Source organism: Ascaphus truei, chromosome 1 (assembly GCF_040206685.1).
Source record: "Ascaphus truei isolate aAscTru1 chromosome 1, aAscTru1.hap1, whole genome shotgun sequence".
NCBI lineage: Eukaryota > Metazoa > Chordata > Amphibia > Anura > Ascaphidae > Ascaphus > Ascaphus truei.
In genome coordinates, this window is record NC_134483.1 from 54,127,390 (window position 1) to 54,150,500 (window position 23,111).

A 23,111-nucleotide genomic window follows, 5' to 3' on the forward strand; every position below is an offset into this window, starting at 1 on the left:
TGCAGTTGCAGTGATGGTTCTTTGCATAAGCAACCTAGGAATTATTACTACTAAAAATATTCATTTCTTTTATGGCCCTGACAATGCCTTCAGAGAACGCAGAGAGGGTTACAGGCACACAGTTGAAGGCGGTAATAAGGGCAATTTGCCGGTGCACATGGAGGGTGCCCTCACCTTGATACAGACTGCGTATGCAGTCGAAACGTTGGAACTGGATTTGCTAATCAATTAACTTTTTGTAAGGCCGAGTGCCTGGTTGCTTCTCTCCTGCTCCCTGACAATGTATTCAGCACTATACATAATGTTTTGCAGGCACAATTAGTCGCTGCCCCTTACAAGCTCATTTTGTTTGTGTGTCTGAGGCACAGGGAGATAAAGTCAGTTTCATTGCATTTAGTCCTTGTTGTGTATTATTTATTTGACTTCCCGAGTGCCAGTAGAAGAGCTGATGCTGGGATCCGAAAAAAAAAAAAGGTTCTCCCACTTCAAACCCGCGACAACATTACCACTGTACTACTCTTTTTTAGCCCTAAGGGCAGCAAACTGCCAATGGGAGCCTTTTATTCAGATCAGAATTTAGAGTTGTTTCCAACATATGACATATGACATAAAACCACACAATTGTTACCCCTCTTATTTAAAGAGCGAGACCCCCAATGATTACAGGTTCTCTGCATGCAAGACAAAGGGAGCGACTTGTGGAGCCCGGTGCAGACCCACTTCTTGACTGTCGCTGGTTTTGCTTGTGGCCTTTTCCGTGCGTCCGGTTTCAAGGATTTGTGAAGCAGCAGTTTTATCCATTTTCCCCAATCACAATGAGCTTTTCTTTTCATATGCTGCCCCGAGGCACACGGGGTCATAGCCACAAGGTCACTAGGAGCTGGCAGTGGGACTCAGATTCAGGATTGGGGTTTTTTGCCCCTGATAATTAACATCAACACAGTGCCCAATACACATTAATTCTTCATTGAATGGCTTATTTTCGTTGTTTTAATTGGTCAAAATACTGACATGTGCCATGCTAGATCCATATTAGGCACCATATCTTTTAATCTTTACTTTTCCTAATGAGGTGATGTCCTGCTTCCTTTCATTCATCTTTATTGAAAACTCTCAGACTGCAAATGTTAGGTGTGTTTTGCATCCTGCCAGTCCGCAGATCACCTGGCGATGGATAGAGAAGCTATAAGCAGCAGGAGAGCGCACATTCTTCTTCCCTGGTCTGTCTCTTGATTAAATAAGAGAGGATTCAAATGTTAATGGTTGTAAGTTTTAATGCAGCATTTCTGATGGGAAAATGTGTGTGGTTATAATTCAACAGTACACCCTATAAATGTTAAGTTAGACATTTAAAAGTGTAATACTGTATTGTACCTACTGGGCATAGCGAAAATGAATATTAGATTATATATTTTATTGTAGGTAATTATAGACAAAAACATTTTTTTTGGGGGGAGGGTGAGGGGGATTTCAGGCCTTACTTGCCATGCCAGCCTCATTTGCATGTTGGCAAGTACATTTCCCACTTTAAGTGAATTAAATATTTAAGGGAAAGTTACGTGGAGAAGAGACTGGCAACCGCAAAACCTGGAAAGTGTTCGACACAATGCCAAAGCTTTTCACAGCAACACTTGAATTGTTCAAGGTAATAAATTGGGAAGAAAAGGAATCAAAATCAAAAGTGAATATTTGAGTCGCCTACAATTTGCAGATGATAATATTTTTGCCGCTAGGCAAGAAGACATCCAGCAAGAAGTCAGAGAACTTACTGATGCAAGTGAGAAGGTGGACTTCCATACGCATATCAGCAAGACCAAAGTAATATTCAACAAACGTGTGAACTCTGCAATAATCAAAATTAATCAAATAGAACTAGAAGAAATTGTGAACTAGGTTTACCTTGGCCAGCAAGTATTAATGGATGGGACAAATTTCACAAAAACACAGCGCACAACGCTCATAGTGCATTAAAAGAAATATTATTCAAATCAAACTGTACAGGTAAGTATTATGCGTACATCAGGGTAGAGAAAAATCAGCATGTCAGGGGTTAATGTTACCCATGCGCCAAACAGATCTCCAGATAGGATGTCATCTAGGTAAGTACAGCTTCCCGTCTCTGGATCTCTGTCACGAGCCAAGATAGACAAATCCTTGATAGTCCCACTCCTTTAGATAGGAAGTCCAGCGAACTCGTGGTGAGAGGGGAGAGAACCGCTGTAGGGGTTGATCTCCTGCGGTAGTTGGATACACACTCGCAGCCCTCCGATCCTTGACTTCCGGACCTCTGACGTCACTGGACAGTGACACCGCAACTCGCGCTACGATCTCCTCTCCAATAGAGGAAACCGGGTCCGTCGTAGTGGGATGTACAGTCCAATGAAAGTAGTACCTAAAAACCTTTCCAATGCGTTTCGAAACCACACGGTTTCTTCATCAGGGAGCTGCTATTCTCTGCGAGTGCAAACACTCACTCGAGTAGGGCAACCAGGTGTTCATTCGTCTTAACAGTAAGTGGATACATCACTGAGTGCATTGTTAATCCTATTATCACGCGGCTCTGTCCATTTACCTATATGGACTCAGGCAAACCCCTAGCCACGCCGTGAGCTTTAGAGGGCTTATAAGCTCCTCAAGTGATCAGTACTCAATCAGGGGATACACCTTCTGGTAGCATAGGATCGCAGAACACTAGCGGTTAACCCATTCATGAATATGGGCTTAGGCATTCACAAGCCAAACCGTATCTCTAGTGTTTTTGCAACCAGTGCTCTGTGAGTTATATACTATTGACAGGCAGTCCCTATTATCTTGCACATACAGGTACCACTGGCTTGTATACATACATGCAGCAACTCACACACAATTATATATACATTGACTATTGGTTGTTTATTAGTACCTGTAGTTAGATATTATCTGTATGTTTCTTATAATGTGACAGAGTTCATCTACCCTAGTGGTTCAACTATTGCATAAGGGCTGTTACAGTACATTTACACTCAGTGTTTGTATACCTCTTACTGTATAAGCAACACCTTCATTCTTAGGTCAACTGTATATCAGTACCTTTATTCGAAACTTTGATTTAATCTCACTCAAATTGTTTCATTCATTAATCAATCCAGAGTACACCAGGTACTCGGCATAGGATTGCTATGTGTGTGTCCTTTAGTGTATTTTAACCCCCATTCTTTTAATTTGATGAACAAATAAAATTAATTTTAATTCCTTTCACAGTACATTCAGCTTTTGGGAATTGGGTGCCAAATTGGGTTTCTAGTTCTCTTTTGTTTTTTCAATCTGAGAATATCCATATGTATATTTTTCGTTTTTTCCCCCTTGACTTAACCCGAGACACTCTGGCAGCGATGGATCTTTCCTTCTATATGACCTTGAATCTGCAGCAGCATTGTGATCTGTTTATATTAACTTTGCTTTTAAGCATTTCCCCAATGTTTTACAAGTCACTGCGGCTTATTTCTCCCTGTAGAATCGAAGTGAAACAACATTTTAGATGCCTTTTTCTTTTTAATACGCTGTTCTCTGTGTCAGTGTCAGGCATTTACAGAATGAATATCTTGTAGCCCAGTGGGATTGCAAATAAAATGTAAAACCCTGTCTTTGACTTACAAATGCAGGTGCACAGCTTCTTCTACATCTTTATGCTCTGCTGTTTACATGTTCCCTGTACTCGTGGAATTTGCTTGTACCAATAGATCTCCTTTTTCTATTTGAAGGGCAGCACATGTCCTGACTCGTGTGCCCGTGATCACCAGGCTGGTCTTGAACTCTGCAAACCAATCGCGGTGTTATTTTAGCTGCTAAAGAGATTATCATGTCGATCTAGCAATGTCATTGGCTGAATTACAGGGTCCTCTTTCAGGTGTGTTTGTAAAGCAGAGTGTACATTCCATATGAGGCACAGAAAAGGACATTTATTTACCATTCACTTTAGTCTGCAACAGCTATCACACCTTCCACTGGGCTTTAAAATACACGATATCATGCAGGAGTAATGCTTATACACACTCCTTCTATCATGTCTCTCTTGTGGTTTCTGCAGTGACGCTTTCCTTTGTAGCTCTAGCAATATCTGCTCGTCAATTTGTAGGCTCGGACCACTTTTAAAAGGGCTACAGTCGTCTACCATAGATGTACTGTAATAAGGAGGACACCTATATCATGATTAGGTGCTTAGCCCCTGGTGTAATATGAGAATTGGCAGTGAAAGGGTTACAGGCGCGGTTTTTCATGGCAACATGTGGACGTTGCAACGCTACTCATCCTTATCTGCCTTTTTTTTCCCAAGCATTTTAGTTATTTAGGTGGTGGGTGGTCCCGTGGGATCCGACAGCGGAGCACTGCAAGCGTAAGCAAGGGGGCTGCAAACCGGTTCCAATTAAAAGCATTTATTGCGTGGTCATGAGGAGTACAGAGAACACTCTGACGCGTTTCAGGACTGTTGTCCCTTTATTAAAGAGTCTTTGATAAAGGGACAACAGTCCTGAAACGCGTCAGAGTGTTCTCTGTACTCCTCATGACCACGCAATAAATGCTTTTAATTGGAACCGGTTTGCAGCCCCCTTGCTTATGCTTGCAGTGCTCCGCCGTCGGATCCCACGGGACCACCCACCACCTATTCCAATCACTGGCGTGATGCACGCATTCATTTGAATTCTGAACAGCTGTTCTACTGAGGCTCCGGTACAGGATTCATTATAAGGTATGTACTTTGGTTTATTGGGGATTTATACAGTGCTTTTATGGCATATATAGAGTTCTGTGTCACTCCTCCAATATTACCTGTACACCTGATTGCCTATATTGTATACCACAGTGAGCCTCATACAGCTTAATATATGCACAAGTGACTCAATGAATTGCGACTAAGGATTTCATTAATTAGATACCACAAACAGCTGAGCCCTGAACACTGGGATCATATCCCATATATACAACATATTTTAGTTATTTAGCTGTGAGAAAAAATTACAGCTAATTAGTACAAAATACAATACCATGAGGTTTATATATCAACATATTCTTGGTATGAAATTGGTGCAGGTCTGGATAAACACTGCGTAAGGAACAGGTAAATATATATTTTCGTTAAGATGCCTTTTTTTCCAGAAATGCCCACTTATAGGAACGAAGTGGGTTGTAACTCTTCAGAATAGTTAATCGTCTGTGAATAGTTGCAGCCATAGTTTAGGAAGCTTTCCTGCAGGCTGCACGGACTGTTTCTTACTGAAAGAGAGCGAGAAAAACATAACCACACTTGTTTAAAATAGTACTAATTAATGTGCATTGGAAGGGAAGAGGATTGATGGCCTGTTCAAGGGGTTAGGGCCATTAAAAGATTTCATGACATTTGTGGTTACGGAGAATTGAATTATGCAATTCAACTGTAGCCGCCACGCACGATTTGGCAGAACGTGCTTGCACTACCAAAACAGATACGTAATTCTATATCTGTTAGACCCTTTGATGCCAAGTGCCAATGTGTCACAGAGGAAACAAGTGTTCAGAAGAATGTCTTAATAGAGATGTCTGTAATTACTAGTCTATGAATAGTCACATAGCTGCTGTGAGTCAGAAGGAAGTTCTAGACCCATGGACTCTGACTCGTATCACTGTGGACTCTTTCTGGCAGAGCTCCAGGGGAAAGGAAATATTGAAACTTATATATAATGTTTATTATGTACATAAAGAATCCTGCACCCGTGTGTTTATCATTCATTCAAAAATCATATCGCAACCATTCTGGAATCCTCTGGCAGGGTCTCCTCTGAAGTACTGTAATCTGCTGTACAACAATATTTCTTATTTTTAAGATGTGGCTGGAGGGCTTCCGCGGACACCGACTCAGGGACATGCCAAATTCGTAAATTCTGCCTTCGCTCCCTGTTCTCCATGTCGTCCATTCTGTCCCTCTTAGCTCTTATCTCATCATTGAGACGCAGGACCTCGTCGTCGGTATTTACCTGGTTTTGTAGGGAAATGTCCATCTTATTTTCAAGCTCTTCTGTTTTAAATTCCCTTACAGCTCTATCCACAGCTGACTGAAAACGTGCTTGCATTTCTCTAGGCATGTTCTGGAGGTCCTGTTTAGTAATTACTGTGTCTCCCTCAGTCGTAGACCGTTCACTGTCAGAAGCAGCTCCCCTCACTGCCCCCTCACCTGCTTTGACTCTCTGCCTGGTTTCTTAGGGTAGCCTTTCTGTTGGGGATATCCCCCTCAGAGTCCATACCTTGCCTCTCTCCTTTGTTGTGTTCCGTGGGTGCACGCTCCCATGCGCTCAGTGGCGCCATCTTTATTTTTCCTCCTGTCTGGTGCTGCTTGCTGCCCGCTGCCAAAGCGGGAGATATCCGGGGTCCCCAGCACCTTCCTGAAGGACATCTGTGTTAGCTTGCGCGGCCCGTCGGACGTCCCGCGGGGCTAAGGACAGCAGCGATCGAGGGATTTTAGTGCGAATTGTCGGCGGGGGTGGACGGATCTTCCTTAGCCTGCGTGCACCCGCATTGACGTTACGCGCGCGCCCCCAATATTTCTTATTTTTAATAAAACCTCTAAAAGAGGCATAATGTTTTTTTTTTTTTTATGTGACAGAAGTATGGAAATACAGGGTAAAGAGTCTCCAATCCATAGTCCTTATTCTCTTGGGTTTATCAATAAATCACAGATTATTCCAGAACTCCTATAATGCTATTTGTTCTACGATATGACTTGGTATTTTATGGTAAACACAATTGGTGCAAGTTTATAAACTGGAAACCCATAGTATTCATTTTCTTAATTTTGTGGGAAACCCATAATAATCCTGTAACATATTTTTATTAGTATATACACTATTTATACCTATAGAATGCGTGACTTTAAAAACTTGGGTGCATTTATTACATATATTTCACATTTTTGCCTCATGGATGTGTTAAAAGTAAAATTAGGTATGGGTTCACTACCACGTGCAAGTTGAAATGTGAAAGTTTTGCATTGAATAACATTGTGCAAAGAGCACCTTTCTATTATGCACTCTTACCAAATGCTTAGACCTTTGTAATAGTACACATTGGGCAAAATGTGACAAGTCTTTCATGTTGCCTTTGCATTATCTTCTATGGGACTCGTGAGAGGCTCTGCCCTGTGTTCTGACCCTTATGGGAACTTGACATTGCTTCTGTTGACGTTTATCGCAGGTGGCAAACCACGTGACGTGCACAAGACTATATATACACACCTGTTTGGTGAAGACCAAACTCGCCACGTTTCTGATCTTTATATAGGGGGGGCCTCCCAAACTCACACCTGAAGATCTACCTCATTATTTAAACAGCTGATTATCCCCTTTAATTTAGCTGATAAAACCCAGGGTTTCACTTACTTTTTCACATACCCTGACTCTTAATTACTAATTGTTTGTCTAAGTCTTGCATAATTTTGTTTCAAAAGACATGAAATTGGTTAATATAAACCCTATTGGATATTTAAGAAAAGACTGGTTTTGATTAAAAAAAAAAACTATGGAATTTCCATACAAACATACAGTGGCGAGAAAATGTTTGAACCCAAATGATCATTACGGAAATTCAAGATATATATGTAGACTTCTTTCCAAATCCATGTATTTCCATAAAGAAGGGATGGCGTGTTTGTGTATTTGGGGCACCCCATGTTCAAAATATCGGTTAAGTGATGCACACTTTATTGGGTTAGTGCTTTAACCTTTCAGGCACTCATTCACTCTGTGACTACTGATATTCTAATGACTAAATCCCGTTGTGTTTTTTTTTAGATACTTAAGATATATTTTTTATTCATTTCTGAAAGTTGGTTTGGGAGTTAATACTTGTCATTGATTTATGCTACAGCACAGTTCTCTTAAGGGAGATACTTAATGATTTCTTAACCCTTTATTGGCTTATTTGTGGTCTAAGTCGTATCTTTCTTTCACAGGTCGGGGTGGGCGTGTGGGTACTCATGGAGGCACCTTGTCTTCATTCATCGTGAAAAACATTGCTCTGGATAAGACTGATGACAGTAACCCTCGCGAAGCTATTCTACGTCATGCAAAGGATGCAGAACAGAACCCTTACTGGGTTGCGCCAGCGTATTCCAAGTAAGGTTTTTGTAAGGAATGATTTGTTCAGCCAGATCAAATGTTTCTATTGAGCAGATGCAGCAATTTAAGTCACAACCCGAAGGCTTCCAAATGATCATTTTATTACAGTGGGAAACTGTCTCTTTCTTTTCCGGCAGATATGGCACCGCGATGTCACATTGCACCACATTGCCATGACAATGTGACATCATATGGTGTGTGACATCACATGGTGTCACGCCGTCACATGGCATCGCATTGCCATGAAAACCTGGACACCATGTGATGTCGTGCTAACGTGACGCCACATGGCGCCATGATGTTAGAACGCTGAGGAGATGCCGTGCTGGACAAGGCAAGAGGCCCCTGCACTGAGCCCCGCAAAAGTCCAAGCCGGCCCTGTGTACTGGGTGGTGATGCACACCTAACAAACAAAATATTTAGCTGTGTTCTCAGTCCTTGCAGAAACTGCATGTGCTCGTATCCCGGAAAGTTCAGAAGAGAATGTCACATCGGTGTAATAAATAAAATCATAGCTTTATACATCAACGTTTCATTGTCTCAACCCACCTTCTTCAAGACTACCCCGAAGACAGGTTGACACAGCAAATAAAGTTTTACACTACACCTCTCAAGGCAGTCCTGTTTCTGCCTTGATAGTGCCTGAGGTGACCTGTGTTGCAGTCAACAGGGAAGGGGTTGCAGTATGTTCAATAGCTTTGCAACTTTACACTTGTACATTTAACAGCCAAACGCACAAGAATAAAACTGCCACACAATATACAATACTGGTTTTGTTAGGGGCTCGTATCTGGCAAAGGAGAGCATTATGCAGCAAATGTTTGGAAGTTGCAGTGACGCAGACTGAGTTACAAAGGCAGCATTTAGAGAAGGGCAGTGGCCTGCCATTTGTAAGAGCCACGGCCAAAAACATTTCTTACTGTGCATCAATATTTCTCTAAAATAGCCCACTACTAAAATATATCACAATCCTATGTGTGACATGGATTGAGAGGGGAAATAAAGAAAATTAGTATAAAAAAGTTTAAAAAAATGGGTTGACTGGAATTGTATCTACCAGTAAAAACTCTGCCTTAACCACTTTGCTCCCAGACAATAAGCAATATATTGCTGGTCCCTCTGGCAGGTAAGGGGTTAATAGTGCACAACCACAATATTTACAGCAAATATAGTAACTACAATAATAACGCGCACAGCCATGTAACACTTTATGTTACAAATAGCCCACGTTTCACAAATTAAGATATGTATTATGGATTTTCTAACCGAGCATAAAAAGAATAACTCGAAACTAAACAACAAATACCACAGAATATTTTATAAATTGTGGAAACAGGTTCTCAGTAATCCCAAAATTGCAGTTGGTTTGAGGTACAAAGTCATACTAAAAAAAGAAATATACAACTATATTTGTAAAACAAATGAGCAAGCAGGGAGATCAAGACACCAGGGGTTATGAACTTGCACAGTGTCGTTTTCTTTGGGGTGCATGGTACATCTAAATGTCTTTATTTTTATTTTGTCTCTTTCCCTCTGAATACACTGGTTTAAAAGGTAACGAAAATATATCGAATTTTGTTCTATTATTGCCTTTTTCCGCAATTTGTTTATTGCTGTTTGATCAAGTACTCAGCGCAAAGAGAGTTGTTTTATCTCTGGTGATTTTCGAAGCCTTTACTGGATAGCGTATGGAGAATGTACGCTAGATTAGTGCTTGGGTCCACCTGACCAGGAAGGAAGAGGTTATACCTTGATTTTCTGTCCTCTTTTCATGACCGCGTACTGAAAGTGAAACACTTCTCCAGTGTCTATTGATTTCCAGTCTCAATACAGTGTGCATGCCTTTGTGTATTTTTTTTATAAACCAATCATTGCCGGAAAAAAAGCCAAACGAGCTGAGATTGGCTAATGCCCAAGGTGGCTAAGCAATATACCATGCTCAGCCATGAAGTCTCCAAAGAAATTCTCACAGTTTGACGAACCTGTAAAAGAGGTACTATTAGGTATGCTGTTAAAACACTGGTTCCTAAAATGTACTAAATCCACTTTTTGTTTTGTTTTTTCCTAGTTTGTATAATATGTTTACTATTTTCCTTTGGCTAAGAGTATACTTCCAGAAATCTATGTACAGTATCAAGGAAAAACAGAACCGTTTTTGCTGTTAAATTACCATGAAGATACATTTCCATCGGAGTCTCTGCATCAATGTATACAGAAACGTGAGATGTCCCTCGTTGTCCTTCTATATCCCCCCTCATGGAAGCTTTTATGTGTGGATCAGTGACATCCGCTTCTCCCCGTGTGCTCATTTATGAATAGAAAGAGTAACACATTGGGTGACTTGTAAGAGATGTGTTTTTGTAGTGGAAAGAAGGGAAACCCCATGGAATGTAACAATAGCAAAAACAGTGATCAGACTTATAATTATCATATTTATTGGGGGGTTAAAAGAGATTGGCGATCACTAAGAGCAGTTGCATCTTTCAAACACTTGGCTAGTTATAGCAGTGATGGGCAACCAGTAGACTGAGGGCTTCATGTCACCACCTCCAGCCACCTTTATGGGTCTGATGCGCCCCAGGCTGTGATAACGGACGCCAAGTTTATAGCGAACTCCCCAGCATCAGATTTATTCACAGCAAAACGGGGGTTTTCCCATCTTTTTTTGTTTTTATGCATCACTTTTGCAGCCGGGTGTTTTTTTTATTTATTTTTTAATGTTTTATTTGTATTATTATTATTATTATTATTATTCTTTTTAATAAATGGGCCCCTTAGTCTGTTGTAAATTATGTTATAAGGCTGTAAACCCTGCTTAATAACAATAACATTTTATTCTCTTATACAATGGTGCAGTGCGGTGTTTTCAGCTTAATAATTTTTCAGGTACAAGTCCTGGCCCTGTAAGGATTACAATCTAATGTGTGATGCATCAGGCACAGGGAGATATAGGGCCATATCTACTAAGCAGTGCTAGTGCTCAAAACGCGTCCTGGTGCCAGAAGGTGCCTCACAGGGATCACAAGGTGCCTTGTGGTATAGCACGGCTTTGTCAGTATGAGCTGGAGGGACTTACTCAAAGTGCCAATGAGCTGACACTGTTATTTGAAGTATCTTCTCTGTTCCTAAATGAAAATGTTAAGTGCTCGTACTATTCCAATTGTATAAGTAAAAAAATCACAGTGTTTTGGATAGTGACGGTGATGAGGGACAGGGCCGCCGAGGGCGGGTTGGGGCCCCGGTGAAACCATTTTTTCAGCCCCCTTAGCAGCTCTTTTCTCTCCTGCACTTAGCTGTGGCAGCCGCCTCCTTACTGCCGTCCTCATTCTTCTCCTGAACCATTGCGTTGCATTGCCATGGTAACGCGCCGCCGTGACTTCATTTGACGCTGCAACGACCCTTTGCCATGGCAGTAAGACGCCGTGTGACGTCACATTGGTGACATCGCTGCGGTTCAGGAGGAGGAGGAGGGCGGCAGCAAGGAGTGACAAATAATGATACTACTGAGAGAGACAATAACATATGCAATATAGTCGGGCCCCGGGTCCCCTTCCGGACCGCCGGGCCCGGTAATTGGTACCGGCTTCACCCTCCCTCTTCTCATCGCCCCTGATAAAGGATACATGATATTGTATGTAATTGCCACTTCTGTTGCCCTTATATACTGTAATCTTACATTGATCTGACATCTGATATGAAAGCAAACCTTTTTAAGGTAAGGATTAACTTCAGTAAGTCTTTGCTGCATGATGCATTGTGATTGGTTTAATGTAAAACATTCTTTGACCAGACTGTTTTGGGTCACAGAAATATTCAATGCAATAGTCACTAACTTTATGAAATGTTTTCAATCATGAGTCGCCAAAAAACTATTTACTATATACTGTAATTTGTATTGCACAACCAATAGGAAACAGATGTTAACGCATTGCAACCCCACAACAATAAAATGGTTAACTTTGGTGTTTTTGTACAGATAATAGGGTGAGATTATTTAGCAACATTTAACATGCTTAACTAAAGCTGTCCAGCTCACGAACTGCTAGGTATTGTTCAATCACACACGCACACACACACACACACACACACACACACACACCCCCTACACGCGCACACACCCTACACGCGCGCACACCCTACACGCGCGCACACCCTACACACGCACACACCCTACACGCACACACCCTACACGCACACACCCTACACGCACACATCCTACACGCACACACCCTACACGCGCACACACACACACACACCCTACACACACACACACACCCTGCACATACACACACACACCCTGCACATACACACACACACCCTACACATACACACACCCTACACATACACACACCCTACACATACAGACACCCTACACATACACACACGCACCCCACACATACACACATACACACACACACGCACCCTACACATACACCCCTACATATATATATGTATATATACACATTCATACATACATACATACACACACCAACACCCACATACACGCACACATATATATTCTCCTGTGTAAGCTAATAGTGTTCGGGACCTGCATCCTGCCCACTTCAAGGCCAGCTCCTTTTCCCCTCCGGCTACATCTTTTAACAAGAAGTTGTAACGCAATCAGCCCACGTGTGGCACGATGATCCTTCTGGAATAGCTACCTTTTAAAACTTTCATGACTGTAACATTGCAGGTGTCATGAACGAAACCTAATATGCAAAGTATGAAGTTAATGGGACAGCAGCGTACCAAATTACCTTTGTATTGTGACTTATGGGATCGTGAGGTTTTGTTTTTTTTAAGGGCAGAATGACTCTGAAACTGGGAAGTGCTTTATGTTTCTAATTGAAATGTGTATTTTTTTTGTTGCCTTTGACACTAATCTTTTCATTAAAGTGTAAGTCTTCTCAGAACCATTTTTTTATGAGAATCACAGGATAGCAAAATGTTCAGCAGTATTTATTTTTTGTTCTTGTTTCTCTTTTCAAGTTATTCTACAACTATACGAATGTAATAATTTGGCAGCAAAACATTTGTGCTGATCCAAATGAAAAAGCTAATATCTCTAGAGTCAATATAGATCGTATGAAAAGGTTTGGGTTTTTGTTACTTGAATATTTTGCATTACGTTTTCAAATAGGGTTTCTGTTTTGAAAGCTATTTAACATGCCCCACTCAAAGCATACTGCCCACTGACCCATGAACGTACAATATGGTGCTTCAAACACCACCTAGCAATTATGCAATTGTGGTTATGAGTAGTGTTGACCAGTAGGCAACCATTGAGCCTTCACAAAAACCCGCTCATATTTTATATCTGAATGAATAAAATAACCCACAAGCCATGAGCAGGAGATTTCAGGCAACCTTATGTAAGTATGGACACATTGGTAATTACATTGAGATATAGGGCCACATTTACTAAGCAGTCTTTTGCCAGAAGACACAATCCGGCGCTGAAGGACACCTTAGGCCGTGCGTATAGTGCCCGCAACGGAGACACGACGTCGCCCAAAAACAAATGCATTGCCGCCGCCGCGTGCGCTTATAGTAAGCGCAACGGTGATTTTGGAAGCTGGCAATATTTGATTTTTCAAGGGCTGTCGCCTCATGTGACAGCCCCTGAACCAATCAAATGCCAGTAAGCCCGCGACGCCACCGCAAAGCGAAATATAACTTTCGCTAGTGACAACGGGTGACGTCACCTGTCGCGTCGCCCGTCGTGGGCACTATACGCGCGGCCTTACAGCTCATACACTTGAATTAAACTTGGCCACCAGGTCTATTTCTGCTGGTAACATACAGCAACTTGTATACAGGAAGGCCCCGCTTCTCGGCGCTTCGTTAACCGGCGTTCCGCTTATCCGGCGGCGCCGAGAAGGGGGCCACCATCTTTAAATTGCAGTCGCGCATGCGCAGAACGGGCGGGTGCGCCCAGCGCGCATGCGCAGGCCGCTGTCTGCGCACGCATAACGTAGTTTGCGCGTGCAGACCATAGGCCGCGCATGCGCAGAACGGTGCAAAAAACGCAGTTCTGTGCATGCAGAGAAATGAAAATCGCCGGATCCGCTTTCCGGCGATTTTCACTTTACGGCGGGCCCCTGGAACGGAACCTGCCGTATACCCGGGGCCCTGCTGTATACAATATAAAGCCCGTAACATGTGTATTTTTTGGAGGAGGACTTCTGGTAGGACTGCTGTTTTATAATAAAGAACTACAAAGCTGAGACTATTTGGGAACTATGTAGTAGATCCCAAACACACACAAATCATTTTCACGTGACTGTATTTGGTATTCGTTCAGATCTCCTCTCCAGCAGCAGTTTGAGTTTGGGAAACTGGTAGCCCAAGACTGTTCTCTAGGATCAGCCAAACATATAATCTTTGATTTAGTTTTCATGGTTCTACAATGTTTTAAACATGCTCTCCTCGAATGATAGTGGTGGCTATTTCAGTTCTGTTACTGTAATCCCCATTTTTTACTGTCTGACTAGTGGCAGGCGGAGTTTGTATGATCCTTATTCATACCACCGGGGCCACAATGTCAAATTATGAAGTCATAACTGTGACGGATTTTGCGGTTTTCCTTTCTTTGTAAGAAATTGTTGGCGGAGCGACAACAAAACCCACAGTTTATACTCCTATAATTGCCTCATGAATACGTATAATTTCTTGTCCTATTCATGGTACAGTATTAGCCCAGGCCAATTTTATGCTCGGTCAATGAATCAGATCAGATGAGCAAGAATAAGTCAAAGGAATGTGACCTCTGAGATTCTAGCTGTGAAAACGCTTGGTCTGATGCACTTTTTGGCCGGGAGTGCTGGATGAAAATGAATATTGGATTTTGTCTGCAGCACAACTTAGAGGATAAACCATTCTCTTCCTCCACTAACGAGAACTTTTTCAATTTGTATGTTTTTATGCTTTAATTTTCTTTAAAGGGGCTGCTCATATAAAAAAAAAAAATCGCCTTCTCCCCCCCCCTTTCCTTCTTAATTCTGATTACATATTTGTCACGGGAACTTGAGAGGCTATAATATACACCAAAATAACTGGGTTTAACTGAACACGGCTTAGATATAATAAATACAGTTTATTCCTTAAAGAAGGTGAACACACAGATATACACATAACAGGCAAAATATAGACACTTACTTAAGGGGTTGGACAAGAAAGCAATCAGGATACAGGATTGGCAATTTCTTCCACAGTACAGGTTCAGATGTAGACATTACGAAAAGACACGAAGACACGGAGTATAGGATGGACACAGGTTTATATGTAATTCCAATCCTATACTTTATTATTGAGTGCAGGCCATTGGAGAACAATTACTTGCACCCAATCTCTCCTTGCCACCTCACCTGAGGGGCACCGTAATACCTGCTCACTGGGTGGGTAATATTCTAAACAGCGGGCTTATTTACTCAGCCCCCCTCCCACAAGACTGGCGTCTTCAAGTCTGGCTTTGCCAGGATACCTTTTGTCCAAGGTGTGAATTACAACACAATATCAATCACCCATGTCCTGCATTCCTTTGTGTTCGCATACACATGCAGGGTGGGGGAGTCTTTGATCAGGAGTTTATGATCGACCATTTGTCTCCCACATATGGGCTCTGAGTTTTTATACCAGACCCAAAATACCATTCATACTTTAATACCTTCATATATTAAAATAATCCGTTCTGCTGGGCCCAGTGGGCTGACACTTGCCAGTCCCTCATGCCGGAGATGACTCTCCATGGTGGCCAAGTTTCAGCTCTCTGAGACCCACAGAACCGGAGATACACAAAAACAGTTTAAAACTCTTATTACTTTAATACAGGATTCTCCGCTCAGAAATGAATCTCTGCTTTTCACTCTTTTTCCCATTGAAATCAACGTGCTCCGCCGCCATAGGCTTCCAATGGAGCAACTCTGCCGTTGAAGTCAATGGGTTCCGCCGCTATAGTCTTTCAATGGGGAAACTCCGCCATTGAAGTCTATAGGGCTCCCCCGCCATAGCCCTTCAATGGAGTAACGCCGCATTGAAGTCTATGGGGAAAATCACCAACCTTTACATTTGCCCACACTCCGTCTGGTTGTTCAGAGAGGGCTGAAAATGGCCATGCAGTCATGCCGGAGCAGTGACTACATGCAACCCAAATCCCAGCCCTCCTGGTCCTCACAGAACCGGAGATATGGACTTACACCTTTTACCGTTTTGGACTTAGCCGTTTTAACGCAACGCGGCTTTTCCCCCATTGGAATCAATGGCCAGCGCCGCCATAGGAAATGCATGGGCGAGCGCCGCCATTGGATTCAATGGGACCTCCGCTCCGCCATTGTAGGTGAACTTGACCTCAGTGATGAAAGCTATTTTAAAGACATTGTATCCGCTCTTGCGGTCTGCGGTTTGTATGGCTGCCAACCCGTTCCTCTCGGACGCCCCCTGCTGGTCTTCGCTGGAAACAGGCCCAAAACCGCCAGATCCGCCATTGGAATGCATGGAGCTGCAATGGCGACCTATGGGAGGCTGCAAAATGGAGCCTGAAAAGGCGGGAAAAGGGAACAAAGGGCTATAAACACCGAGTTAACATTAACCCTTTCCCTCCCGCATCAACCCCAGTGTATGTGTTGGTGCAAACACTGGGATGAGAACAATACACATTTACAGGGAATATACATTTGGATTCTGAAGCAGGGTAAAAACACCTTACTGGACCGCAGTCCAGTTAACCCCTTGCTTCCCAAGTGAGAGCAGGGGGTGGCCAAATGGGATGTAACCCCTTTAATACCGGGCCAAACCCCGTCTCCCATGACAATATTTAATTGAGAAATTTTGCAGCCGTTTTCTATCTATAAGAAATATTAACGTTAAAATCATTTTTGCAGAGACTCCTAAAACTGGAATATCTGATTTTCTAATAAATTCTACATTCTTTCCTCAATTGTGTAAAATAAAGACAACTTAACTCCTTGCAAACGCCAACATGGAGCGATATAGAGAAATAGTGAGTACACACATTAATTGTAACTATTTCATATGCAGATATCACATAATGCAGACTACAATTTCCCACTGTAGGGTTCAGTTTGCTGATGTCTGCCGGCTGCAAAATTAGGGAAAAAACGCCAAACTTTCCAAGGAGAGGAATCCAATAGAATTACATGATGGGTTTCTCTTTGAACCTCATCTGCACTGGTTTTGCTCGGGTTATGCAGCTGGGAGACTATAGTAAGTATCCCCTGTAATGCCTGCCATATACACTGCATGGCAAACAGTGTTTCAAACATAGGCCCATAGCGCTTACAAGGAGATAATGCGACATGCCTAAAGGTACAAGACTTGGGCACTTTAAAAGCAGGGACCACTAGACCTTCTCTCTTTATAAAAAGGGACTGTCGGAGGCAGGAAATGTAAGGAAATATACTATTATTATTGTTTATTCAAAAAGCGCCGACATATTCTGCAGCGTGGTACAACGAGGAAAGCAGAATGATATAAATTACATAAGCAGAATGACATACCAAATAAGCACAAACAGACACAGAAGGGCCTGCTCCTGAGGGCTTACATTCTAGAGGGAATAAGGGACATTGTTGAAACAAAAGGTAAAGTGGCTGCTCATTGTGGGACGGAGTATACCTCAGGGTGGAGTATGCCTCAGGATGGAGCTTGGTGTGTCCACTGTTTATTATGTGTCTATATATACATTTTCAGGGTAGGTAATTTCCCCCCCCACAGAGCTATATACTGCTCTTTAACTTTCATCTTTACCTAGAGATACTTGAACTGCACACTTGACTTGGATTTGTTATGGAAGCTCTGTACTGATTCCAAGCTAAAATATTGATGCATTTAACTTCTGTAGAAGCCTGGGGAGGACTATTTCTGCAGAGGGTTGACGCAAGGGGAGCGAGAGCTGATCAGTGTTTAGTATCCCCCAAAACGAATGCAATGTAACATCATCTTGTTAAGGTGTTGTATCTGCTACTGTTTTTGTTTTGTTAGCTGTACATGTTTATAGTACTCTGCCCGCCTTGAACTTTTTTCATGCTTACAGTGCCACGTTACCTTCCATTGTTATAGTTTAAGCAGCACTTTAATTTCAGTGGCTCATATGTATACGTTTATTACTTCATCGTCAGGCTTTCATTTTGGAGTAGTTGTGATTTTGTGGAGGAAATATTTGTGCTCTTAAATAAAATGTTTTCCATTTGCTACAAGTACATTATGTAGCACCGTTACCCCCAGCCTATATGAGATTGGGTCGCTACCTGTATTTCTTGCGATGCAGTGCATACCTGTGAGGCAACAGGAGGGCTGAGTTGCTCTGCGGTGGTGTGGGGAGAATCAGGATAGGCTTTTAGGATGCTTCATTCTTTGGCAGTGCCTCCAGTCAGCATGGATCCTGGGACTTGTGCAGGGTGGACCATGATGACACTATGTTCTTTCCAGGCAGTAAACCACACCTTGGTATAGTTCAACCAGTATTTATTGCACTTCATATCATCGGTTACAGCCTCTTTGCTTCCCCTTGAAGGTTACCTTAAGGCTTGAGGCCCATCTAGGTTCCCTTCTGGTGCTCCTCCTTTATCCCCTTGTGGGATACGGGGTAGATGTTGTCACTCCACAGGAGGAGGGAAGAGACAAGAAACACACTGATTTCTGGGAGAGTGCCAGTATATATACCCGGGGGTTGGGCTTGTAACTCTGCCCTATAACAGGGCAGGTCTGATACTGATAGGCAGCATACATTTGCATATGACCCAACCAGTATCCTTCCCCATGTTGACACTCTCAGGCTAATGCTAGGCCCGCCCCTGGATACATTAAGTGTATCCAAGGCTGCAAATAGCAAACAGGGTCTACATGAGGAATTAAGCCCTCCAGTGCCTGACCCTCGCAGGACTTTTACTGTTAGGGCCCAGAGGAAGAGGTAGCGGCCAGAGGCTATGCTACAATTATAAAGATATTTAGACATATTTCTCTGGGTAGAACTTTATATTCAACTTCTTAGGAAATACATTACCCTGCTTCTCAGTAAATGTTTCAAATGATCGTAAGATAATATATCTGATGCCTGTATTGAACATAACTAGTCAGAACATTTACGAAAGAGAGAGTCAGTAAAGAAGATTGCATTTGATGTTGACTCAGTCATATGACAATGAAAGACCCATAACTTACCCCTTCTGCTTTTTCATTATGACACAAATCATAAAATACATAGAATGTAACATCAGTTAATGTTATGTGAAGTCAACAAGCATCCATTTTTGAATTAAATATCTTGCATCAGACGACTCCAGAACCTTATTTATGATTTGATTTATTACATAATGATAAAGAACAAGGTGCCTCCTATAATATAAAGCATAAGTGCCACCACCCCTACTGCTGGTTATTAATTAGAATTCATGATAATTCCTTAGTTCTGCTCATGGACGGGACCTATTGCAGTGTCTCATTTTATTGTTGTTCTGCTTCAAGGCTGTCCAAACTCTGGTTTTCCCTTTTTATTGCTTGCTGATCCTATTGGCACAACGAAACAGTGTGTCTCTCACTAAATATATTAATGCCGTTCACCCATTCCTTCATCTCACTTTCCGAATCGTTTCCATATGTTGCAGGACGCAGCCCAACACCGTCTTTGCAGAGGTGGATTCCGATGAGGACGAACCAGACAACGAACCAGAATGGAAAAAGCGGAAGATTTAAAGACGGGAAGTGTGAAAGTTCACCACTTGTGTGTGTTGTTTTGCTTATCCTATTGCTGCCAGAGTGGCCTACAACGCATTGCCCCATTGGTAGCAAAAGGGTTCATTTGGTATTTAAAGCTGATGTTTGATCCATTATATTTTTTTAATCTCCATTTTATTGAAATAAAAACAATAAAATAATAATAAGACAAATTGGTACCTTTTCTTTGCCCTAACGTCCTTTCTTGATGACCTTACCTTGGCATAGATCCCAATCTTGAATTTGAGTATTTCCAGTTCTGCTATTTCTGTGATATCGATGCTCAGTTAGGCAGAACCAGTGTCTGCAGGTTCCCTGGGTTACAGCTGTTCTTATTTATCTCTTCTTTAGGGATGCCTCGTGGAATGGATTCAAATTAACTGGCTGTACTCCTATTCTCGATAATTATAGGTACATGCACAAGGCAAATCAGACTAGCAAAAGCACAATATTACTCTAATCATTTTGATCAAAATGCATAAAATCCTGCAAGATATTCTGGAAGGTAATCAATAATATATTTGAGCCCTCACTAACCTTACAGTATCAAACAGGATGATGCTGTTTTACTGTATCTAACCACGCAGCAATTGACAACATACTTAATGAACACTAAGATTTTGTTTATTATCAAGACACATTTATGTCCATAATTTAGAAGCCCAGATTGAGAGCACCCCTATCTCTGTTCCACCTTTTTACTGTGCTCACAAATTTCAATGTATTTCAGTGTTTGTGTAGGAGCTCCTAACATTAAAACTAAACAACCACTGTATATTTACTTGACAAATTGTAATCCAGGTTCATACAGGTGTGCCGACAAGTATTCTAAAACTTGCCTTAAACTTGCCTTGGAAAATCTGGGGCTATCACTCAGGTACATGCTGGGTACATGTTGCAACATTTAAGTGACATTTCTGCAGAGACTAATGGCCCATCGGATTAACACAGCAGGGGTCCCTGGCAGTCCCATTCAGTTTGAATGGGACTGCCAGGGACCCCCGCTATTAATCCGATGGGCCATTAGTCTGTCTGCAGAAATGTCACTGGAATGTTGCAGCATGTACCCAGCATGTACCTGGGTCTTGTTGGTGATTGCCCCAGGTTTGTTTTAGAATACTCGTCGGCACTACAGTATGTCTCACTCAGTGCCTCTGTTATTGCTAAACCAATTGCCCCCTTAATCAATTCTATTATGAACATATGATCATATCTCTAGAGCCTGATTGTTAAAGCAATGTTTAAAAGTGGATGGGAGGGGGGGGGGAACAAAAAAAAACATTGTTTCCAACTACAGATCAATCTTTATTTCCTATACTATTCAATTTCATGGGGAAATGGGTTCATTCCCTATTAAGCAACTATTATCAGAAGTCAAATTTTGTTAGTGCATTCCAATTTGGCTTTTGATCAAATCACTCCACAGTAACAACGCCTAAAAATATGCAATGAGATCCACTGTGGAATGGAACACGGACAGTTGGCTGGTGCAATATTCCTAGATTATGCCTTTGATACTGTTGACCACAGTATCATGTTAAACAAACTTCAATGCTCTGGCATTAGACCACACACTCTAAATTTATTTCACTCTTATATAATAGTATGATTCCAATGTGTGTCTATATCTGGCTCTAACTACCCACCTAGATGTTACTTGCGGGGTCACCTAAAGCTCTGTTATGAGGCCATTACTCTTTTCTGTCTTTACAAATGACCTGACCACAGTTTGAAAGATGGCCTTTATGCACATGTATACTGATTAATACTATATTATACAGGTATGTACGCAGCTGTAGCCTCATCGACCTTAAAAATGTACTACAATCTGGGTTCTCAAAGGTCAATTGCTGGATCACTCAAAACATTGACAAAACTACTATTAGGGACAATGCTATTAGAGACCTCTAAAGCTTGCACAGCAGAGCTACTGATTCCCTTAGTCTCTCAAAACTGCCACCTGTTTTATGCTTTTTAACATGTTTGTAATATTTAATGTCATCACAATACTTGAAATCGAGCAACATACATTCTCTGGCACCATTTGCCACTCTGTTGATGTGCTCTACCTGGAAGTGGTGGCTATTCTTGAGAATAGACCAAGACACCGGAGAAGGGAAACAATTTCTAGCGCTAGAGTATGCCTAAGGCCATTCTTATAGTCCCGGCGACGCGATGTCGCGTCAAAACAAGTGTATAGAATCGGTCGTGTGCGCCTATAGTAGGAGCGACGGCGCGATCGCTGGAAGCCAATGTAAAAAAATTATTTTTCCGCGACCGCAGCGTGACGTTGGCAGCCACGTGAGCGGTTCAGCCAATGAGGGCGAACCGCTCACGGCCATGCCCCCGCCACACCCCTAACACTAGAAGCAAAAATCACTGCTACAACAGCGACGGATGACGTCTTAGCAAGGACTATAAGCGCGGCCTAAAGATAAAGTACTGCAGAGGCGTACCGCCTAATATCTCACATCATCATGATAAAGGAGGAGGCATCACGCTGTGCCAGAGTTTCCGTGGCCCTGCAGGTGAGTAACCTGGCACTGAAGAGGTTAATGCAGGTTGTCATGGCCACTGCACAACTAGAAAATCCACTTTCTAAGGTTTAGCTTGTTTAGTTATTTATCCTATGCTTTAAAAAAGTGCTACTCAATGTCGTTTTATTAATGACACCAAGGGTGTCATTCTATATTATATTGTGTGTGTACGTAGGTAACGAATCGGTAACCGTTTTAATAGATTGGTAACGATTTATTGAATGGAGAACTTTGGTTATACTACCCCGAGTCTGGTAAAGCCATGTGCAAAACAGGCTTGCAGGGAGCAGGCATAAATGATCCAGATCTGAGCTGAAAGCATGGTAAAGTGCAGGAAGTATTCTGATTCTGCAGCCAGCAAAGGAGGACGGGAAGTTTCTGATATTTAAGGACAAAGCTCAGCTGAGATTAGTTAATCAGCCTGCTGCAGCGAGGCAGACTGGAATTTGTACTCACTACACTACAAATATAGGCATCGCCTGTGAGCAGCGGACAGTCGCACCGCAGTAGTCTAAACAACCCCATGTGGGGGGGGGGGGGGGGGGAGTGCTATAGAATTAACCCTTTAATATTATAGTACATTTCCTCCCTCTGTTTTCTACTCCAGTTTAAAATCTTCCTTGCTGAGCCACAAGGTTAGGATAGCTAGTAAGCAGGAGGCTGACATTTTATGTCTCACAGTAATTCAAATTTGTGTTTTCAGCATAATTGGTCTTTA

At 42.2% G+C, this 23,111-nt stretch overlaps 1 protein-coding gene across 2 annotated transcripts in view; it reads left to right on the top strand.

Annotated features, from left to right (window-relative positions):
• Positions 1-20,022, top strand: part of WDR70 (WD repeat domain 70) — a 344,061-nt gene extending 324,039 nt beyond the window's left edge. For both annotated transcript variants that reach the window (XM_075588451.1, XM_075588456.1), the window contains 2 exons: positions 7,958-8,120; positions 19,748-20,022. In XM_075588451.1, the coding sequence (XP_075444566.1) occupies positions 7,958-8,120; positions 19,748-19,835 (251 nt within the window). In that variant the 3' untranslated portion in view covers positions 19,836-20,022. The remainder of the gene's footprint in view (positions 1-7,957; positions 8,121-19,747) is intronic.
• Positions 20,023-23,111: the final 3,089 nt, after the last annotated feature.